General features: G+C 56.9%; 1 protein-coding gene across 1 annotated transcript; it reads right to left on the minus strand.

The window, feature by feature from the left end:
• Positions 1–616: 616 nt before the first annotated feature.
• AANAT (aralkylamine N-acetyltransferase) lies at positions 617–1,948 on the minus strand. The gene is made up of 3 exons (XM_028112310.2): positions 1,715–1,948; positions 1,277–1,431; positions 617–922 (listed from the first exon to the last, which is right to left on the minus strand). The coding sequence occupies exons 1-3, from the start codon at positions 1,875–1,877 to the stop codon at positions 617–619; spliced, it is 624 nt and encodes a 207-aa protein (XP_027968111.1). The 5' UTR covers positions 1,878–1,948.
• Between the last annotated feature and the right edge of the window lie 6,180 nt (positions 1,949–8,128).

Consider the following 8,128-nt stretch of genomic DNA (forward strand, 5'->3'; position numbering starts at 1 on the left):
CTTGTGGGGCATTTGGTTGGACCGGAAACCAGGTTTGGGGGTCCCATGGAAAGCCTCAGGGGGTTCCTTGAGAGGGCCGGGTCAAATCCTTGGACCCCAGGGGCAGTGAGGGGCTGGCTTTCCTGGCAGAGACGGCAGGGGGGAAGGCACAGACCTCGTCCCTTCACTGTGCCTCACCCGCAACCCTCACCCCACACAAGAAGCCACCTGGGAGGTTATGTGGCACAACTATTTTATTAGAGGGAACAGGACCCGGGGTTTCCGAGGCGAGGGGTGGGGGGCACGTGGGGGTAGCTGGGAGGTAGCCCCTGCACTTCCTTGCTCCCAGGTACGCCCCATTCTGGGGCTGAGGACGAGAACGGAAGTCCCTGAGGCTGGGGAGAATAAGGGCCTGAGAACCAGGCACCTCGCGTGAGTCGAGGAGGCTGCCTGCCCAGAGGGTCCACCATCGGTTCCTGAAAATGAGGGAGTCACCGAGGCGGGTCGCAGGACACCTCCTGCTGTCCCCAGTTACCAACCCAGGCCCACCTCCAGCACAGTTCGGCATACAGCCTGGGCTGGGGAGAGAAGGGGACACCGGTGCCGGGTGGCTGTGGGCACCTTGGGGCGGCAGGTGTCAGCAGCCGCTGTTCCGACGCAGGGAGCCGTTGCCTTGCGTGGAACACTGGAGCTCCATGAAGGTGAGCGAGCCCAGGGTGATGGCGCATGGGCCCATAAGGCTGAAGCCGAACCTCTGGTAGAAGGGCACCAGTCTGTCCTCACACATGAGCACGGCCCGGTGCACTGCTGGCTGACTGCCCAGGTGGTGCAGGTAGCGCCACATCAGCGTGGAGCCCTTGCCCTGCCGCTGGCAAGCGTGGTGCACTGCCAGCACGTGCAGGTGGACAGTGTGGCCCCCGGGCCGGTGCAGCGTCAGCGACTCCTGGAAACAAGCAGGGCTGTGAGTCCAGATCCCGCTCTGCCCATACCTGCCTCCCAAACTAGCCCCAATCCGGCCAAGGGCAAGTGTCTCCTGAGTGCCTCCAGGCGGGGCTCCCTTCCCAGCCATGGAGGGCCCCAAGTTGGGAACTCTACCCTCCGCCCCATGGAGGACCCTTCATGAAGGCCTTTGAGCCCCAAAGAGGTGAGTCCTTTTGACCCGGGAGAGGACCAGAGGAAGAAATTCCAGCCCCTGGCCTCCTCTGCGTCCCTCTGAGCAGGAGAAGCCAGGGCCTGGGGGTGGCAGCCTCCCTTCCAGAGGGAGCGTCCGAGCGTCCCAGCCCCATCCTGCCCTCACCTGAGTGAGTCTCTCCTGGTCCCAAAGCGAGCCGATGATGAAGGCCACGAGGCGGCCCTCCTGGAACCAGCCCAGGGACAGCTCTGGACACAGGGTCAGGAAGTACTTGACCTCATCCAGATACAAGGGGCAGATGCCCAAGACAGAGATGAAGGCTGCAGGAGGTGCGGCAGGTGACTCAGTGGTCACCCCGCCACATGCCACTGGCCACTGCACACCAAGCATCTGCTCAGAAGCCCAGGTGGGGTCTCCCGCCCCGCCCGCCCCCCCCCCCCCCTCGCCCACAAGAAAATGGGATTCAGGGCTGTTCCCATCCCCACTTTCCTGAACACGCATGCATGCGCACACACAGAAATACACCTCCAATCTGATCCCCTGGGGACCCAGCCACCAAGGACAGGGGCTCCTCCCCACAGGCCCTCTGCGGGGCCCGCTTACCTTCGCGCTCGATCTCAAACACGCTGGCAGCATCCTCCGGAGTGAGGCAGCGGAACTCACTGGCGGGAAGTGTGTGGCGCCGCTGGTGGCTTGGGGCCCCTGGGATCCCAGACCGCAGGTCCAAGGCCTCGGGCTCCAGGTCGGGAGGGCTCTGTGTGGACATCTTGGCTGCTGGTGCCTCCTTGGGATGCCCCAACTTCAGAAGTGGCCTTCGGCACCTACAAGGGCCCTCCAGCACCTATTGGAGAGGAGTGAGGGTCAGGGGTATGGTCCTCAACTCCAATAGGGGCAGGCCAGGGTGACGGTGCACCTTGCCTCTTTTGTAAGCGGACCTGGGGTTGGGCGAGCCCCAGTGCGGATTCTGGGGGCTGTAAGTGTTGGTGCCGTCTCTCCGTCTCTCCCTCTCAGCCAGAAGTACCCGCAGAGCAGCCCTTCCAAACCTCCAGATCCTGGCCTCACTGCCCTCCAGGTACATCTAAGTCCCAGGAGGCAGTGGGAGGGGTGGGCAGGGCCCCGTGGAGCCCAAGGCATCCCAACACCGCTTGCTGCCCAAGGTGGGAGGGGTGACCACTGACCACGTCTAGCACAACGATGAGCGGGGTGGGTCGGTCTGTCTCACCTGCCCAGAAGGCGACTCGCCAGTTCTTTGGGTGTAGGATGCTATGGCTCCAGCTTTCTAGGCAGCTTCAGCTGTAGGCCCTGGAGAAAAAGACCCTTAATCAAAGTGGGTCCTCAAGGAACCTTCACGTTTATTCAGATGGCCCCAGACTGGACCACGCACACATGAGGGCATCGGGAGGATCAGGAGAGTCTGAGGAGGTAGGGCGGAGCGGCCAGGAGGGCATCTGACTATGTCCCTATGGCATTTTGTATCTCCCGTGATGCTCTTGCAGATTCTTCCATATTTGCCTTGCCTTCCCTCCTCCACTTTTTCTCCCTATGCCTAGAAGCCCCAAGCAGAAGTAGCTCCTGTTCCTAAAGGCCGGGAGCCAGGGGTGGGAGGGTGGGATGGGGGCGGCCCACTTACCAGGACTCTGAGCAGGGGCCCAATGTTCCCACCGCAGAGCCACTCACCCTGGAGGTCGCCTGCAGGCGCGGGAGCCAGGGAAGTCTGGGACTCTGGGCTGCGTGGCTGTTGCAGCAGGTGTCACTGGGGAACACGTGATGTTCTCCCAGATTTATAATCCCCGCCCCGCCTCCGTGTTACGCCAGCAGGACAAAGCCAGCAGGCTGTGACCCTGCCTGCTGAGGGTCAAACATCGGTGTGACACACTGGATGCACAGGGGATTAAGTGATTGATTGAGGGCCCAGAATCTGGGGGAAGAGCACAGGGCTAAACCTCAGGGGTCCAGCTCTAATCCCTGTTCCGGTTTTGCCTGGCTGGGCCGGGCATTCACCCTTTGTGCTCCGGAGGCTCGGACACACTCAGCTCGGAGAGTCCTTCCAGCCCCTGCTGCCCAAAGAGCACTACCGTTTGTAGCCCTTGCTATGGGCTGAGCCTCAGGAAAGAATATCCTTTAACCCACATGAGAGCCCAGTGAATATTAACCCCATTTTACAGAGGACACCGAGGCTCAGAGAGGCTGAATTACCTGCTTAGAGCCTCCCAGCAAGTTGTGGGGAGGGGGGGGGCAGGAGAGGCAACCGCAGGTATGTCTCCAAGCATCACGCTGTTCCCACCAGGGATGTTAGGCCCCGTGGATTTTCCAAATGGCGGGGACACGTCTTCACGGTTCTACCAATCATCAGACTGTATCCTCAAGTCAGGGTCTACCAAAGCAGGGGGGAGCCAGTGAGTGACCCATCGGCCTTGGGAGGGGATGCCCAAATCTGGCTCTTAGGATGTGCCGTCTACTAGAGCCAGGGAGACTGGAGAGGCAGGCAGTATTCGGACCTTGCTGTGTAGACAGAGGCAAGCCACTGATCACCAGACAAGCCCCTCTACATCCTGCCCTCATAAATTACCTCCTCCATGGATGCAACCAAGCATAACTCTTTCCAGAGCGCTCTGGAGAAAATCCCCAGATCCAGAAGTGAGAGTCAAATCCTCCTGCGTACCAGCTGGTCATCTGTAGCAAAAACCAACCCAAACAAGCAAGAGGTCCTTAGCAACTCACACCCTCCTCCCACCGCACCCCCCCCCCCGCCGCCCCGGTACCCTGCCTAGTCTCCCACACCTGCCATTACCCTGAGGTACTTAAATAACCCCAAGGGGCTGCGGCTGCCGCTTTGGAAGACTTCGAAGTACCTGCTAAAGCTGGACTCATGGGCGCCTGGGTGGCTCAGTCATTAAGCGTCTGCCTTCGGCTCAGGTCATGATCCCGGGGTCCTGGGATCGAGCCCTGCATCGGGCTCCCTGCTCGGCGGGAGGCCTGCTTCTCCCTCTCCCACTCCCCCTGCTTGTGTTCCTGCTCTCGCTGTCTCTCTCTGTCAAATAAATAAAATCTTTTAAAAAAATAAAATAAAATAAAATAAATAAATAGACAGGCTCTTTAAAAAAAAATAAAATAAAATAAAGCTGGACTCATGCCCTGGGACCCGCAGTCCCCACTCAAACACCAATAGAGCTAGAAGGTTCCCCAGTGGAAACAGCCCAAATGACCATCAGTGGTAAGGGACTATGGAATAGACACAAAATGGAGGATCATCCAGCTGTGAGAGCAAACGACCATGAGGACACATGGCATCACTGAGGACCCTCACCAAGGCAACAGGGAATGAAAGAAGCCCCCAAACAAGAGCGGTTCTGAGTCCATGGGTTCTGTTCTAATCTATGTGTTGGAGGCAGTGGCTGCCCAAGCGGGGCTTCTGGGGTGCCGGTAATATAACATTCAATTCTTTCTCTTTTTTTAAGGTTTCATTTATTTACTTGAGAGACAGAGAGAGCTTGAGCGGGGGGAGAGGCAGAGGGAGAGAGAGAGGCAGACTCCCCGACGAGCAGGGAGCCTGACACAGGGCTTGATCCACGACCCTGAGATCATGACCTGAGCCAAAACCAAGAGTCAGATGTTTAACTGATTGAGCCACCCAGGCACCCCAAAAATACAATCTTAAAAAAAAAAAAAGTCAAACACCAACATCGAGAGTGACTGCATGTGTTTCTAGTCCCAGCCTTGCTGAGTGATAATCTGCTAAGGCATTTCAGAACACTAACTGGGTCCTGGCACCAGGGCATCCTCCCCCAGGGGCTGTCATCGAATTCATCTGACCGGCAGAGTGGCCTCAGGAGATGTACCTTGTGAATGAGATTGCCAGATTTAGCAATTAAAAATGCAGGAAGCCCCGTGAAATTCAAATTTCAGGTAAACAATTTTTTTTAAGATTTTATTTTTAAGTAATCTCTGCACCCAACGTGGGGCTCAAACTCACCACCCTGAGATCAAGAGGTGCATGCTCCACAGACTGAGACAGCCAGGCACCCCACAAATAATTTTTTAAGTATAAGTCTGTCCCATGTGATATTTGGGGCATACTTTTACTAAAAAATTGTTTATCCCAAATTCTGATTTCCACCTCAAACTAATGCAACATTATATGTCAACTTTATTTAAATTAAAAAAGAAATTTTTAGGGACGTCTGGCTGGCTCAGTTAGTAGAGCATGTGGTTCTCGATCTCTGGGTCATGAGTTCGAGCTCCACATTGGTGTGGAGTTTATTTAAAAAAAAAAAGAAGAAGAAGAAGTGCACATTCTCTGAGCTGTAATTTGGCATCCTCTTTGTCTTTCTTGTGGGAAAAGAGTGTGCCCAGCTAGCCATGTGCATAGAGCAGGGGTTCAAACCTTTGTACCCCTTTGCAAGTGGAGTCTTCGGCGGAACTCTAGCATGTAAAACAGACCAAGAGCCCCCCTCACCCCACACCCCACACATCTCCCACCCCACACATCTCCCACCCCCCGCCCTGGGCTGGAACTCCCGCCGATGACATGAAGACTCTGCCAAGATGAGGCTGGAACAATATGGATCCCACCAGGGGCCCCTGGAGAGAAATGGACTTCCCTCAGAGGCACAGACTCATCTTAGAGCGCCTGTGCCCCATGTGGCCCTTGGAACACCATCCCCACAGGCAGGTTCTGAGGCTCTGTCCAGGCTCAGGGGGGCAATAGAAGAGTACCATCTATCTGAGAGGCATCACAGGGGACATTGCAGACGCTCCCACAGCGGAACCAGAGGTGAGCTGTGTATCCGATAGAGAGTCAGTGTAACCCAGAGTCCCGCATGGGGACCATTGGCTCGGGGTGCTTTTTGTCAGGCCCCCTATTGATACAGTTTTGCTCTTTATGCCAGTCTTCTCCTTCCAGCACCAGCTCTCTGGAAAGGGTCCTGTAATAACCACTGCTCCCCAGCTCCGATTCTGCCCATTGGCCTCCATACCACACTTCTTCTCCCAGCACCGCTCTCCTTAGGGGTGCTACCCCTCACTCCCTCCAGTCTGGCCTCCCCGTCCACCAGACAGGTCCACGCACATCTGAATGACAGCGGTGGGCTGGGCTCCAGCTCTCTCCCACAAGGCTCTTTGGTTCCAAGCAAACCACAGGCTGTGGCTTGGCTCCTGCTTCAGGGTTCCAGAACATTCTATGATAGTTTGGAGCCAGGTTGTGGAAGGCACACAGAGATCCCCTCCAGAGGGCCGTGTTACCTAACTCCCCACCTGTCCCAGCACAGCCTCACCTCTGACCCGGCTGAGCCCCTATCCCACTAACGATCTGAAGCAGCAAAAGGATGACGGGCACAGAGGTGGCTGTCCTCATGGTCGAGTAGACAACGGAGGTCTCGGTATAGGAAGTGTTCTGAAGGGCTCCATGTTGCCACAGGGAAGCTAAGGGATGTCTACTCTTCGGAGGGGGAGCAGCCTCATGGTGACAGAGCAGAGGTCATCTGTTTAAAGATACACCGGCCCTTTGGCATGGCTGGGGCAGCCCCCATGTTCTCCCTCCCTCCCCCACTCCCCCGACACCAACACTGGCCCCCAGCCTGCAGCAACTCTGACAAACTGCAGAGCCTGGCCCGGCGTGGCGGTGAGCATCCCCCCGGGGCCCAGAACCTCCGGGAGCCCCTGCTTCTCTCTCCTCCTTCCCTCAGCGTGACAGCTGCCCGGTTCCCACTGCAGGGCCCAGGGGAGTCCACCTGGAGGAGACTGAGAGGTGGGCCCCTGAGAGACGGGGCCCAGAGACACTATGATGATATTTCTGAGACCCCCAACTTTCCACACACAGCCACTGGAAGGCCATAACGGGCAGGGAAGGCAGCTCTCTGTTAGGGCGTCTGCACGACCAGTTGCATTTTTTTGGTGGTTTTCAGGGTGGTTTCTTTCTCTCAACTCCTTCCCTGGACCTAAGGTCTGCCCTGTGCACCTGGCACTGAGCACATTTTGCCTAACCGTATTTACCATTTCAACCTTCGTCTCTTACAGGCAGGTTCCCCAGGAAACAGAAAGTGAGATGGAGGACTGCGTGCAGGAGGTTCACCAGGGAGCAGGGGAAGCAGCCTTGGGCAGAGCGAGAAGGCAGTCATGTTGATGGGGTTTGCCACAGAGGCCCCAGCCCATCTTGTGGGAGCTCAGGAGCCAAGAAGCCCTTCAGAGACACCCAGCCTCAGGCAGGGGGCAGACCCTTCCGCCCTGCGTTGACCTTGGTGAGGCAGCTTCCTGAGCTGAGGGCAATCCTGCCAGCCAAGGGGTGGGTGCTCTGGATCACTCTCGCCAAGCTGCAAAGAGCTACCCTAGCAGAATGCTAGCACCAGCTTCCGGGGGCCTCGCCAGGGCGATAAATCCTGTGGCGGGGAAGTGTGTTCCCAGAACAACACATTCTTGTCCAACTTAATGTTCTGCCTCTCTCGACCCAGTATCCTTCACTCTAGGCCCACATTCTCCCAGCTCCTGTCGGCACCGTTGGCCAGGACCTGCAGTCCCTTCCCGATACAGCTTTTTTCTCCCTTTCGGTGGCCCAGCATGCACTAGCAGCCGAGTTAAGTTGTGCTTTAGACCCAGCTATGGATCTGGGGCAAAGAGGGGAGATGGCATAGATCCTTGGGGTGGGGGCAGGGGGAGGGTTGGCACTTGTCTCACAAGGAGGAGTTTTGTCGTCTAGCAAGGAGAAAGCACTAACCGGTCACAGGCACGAGAGGGCCACATAGGAGGGGGCCACAGCTGTGAGGGTCCAGAAGACTCAAGGAGAACCTGGCGCTTTGACATTTTTGAGTCCAGTGACCCAGATCTCCCCAGATGTCTCAGAGTTCCCCCTCTTCCCAATTAGGGTCCTCCTTGACATAGCTGACTCACTAAGGTTGGGGATTCAACCTCTTTTAGGGCCCTGCTTCCCCTATTAGGTCCGGAACCTGGCTCTCTATTTTTCTCTGGTCCCTGACTTCAGGAGGTAAGTTTCATTACATGCTGCCAAGGAGACGCTCTGGCTTT

The sequence above is a fragment of the Eumetopias jubatus genome, unplaced genomic scaffold, assembly GCF_037043125.1.
Source record: "Eumetopias jubatus isolate StellerSeaLion01/CBP00866 unplaced genomic scaffold, mEumJub1_p1.0 scaffold_10, whole genome shotgun sequence".
NCBI classification, from domain to species: Eukaryota; Metazoa; Chordata; class Mammalia; order Carnivora; family Otariidae; genus Eumetopias; species Eumetopias jubatus.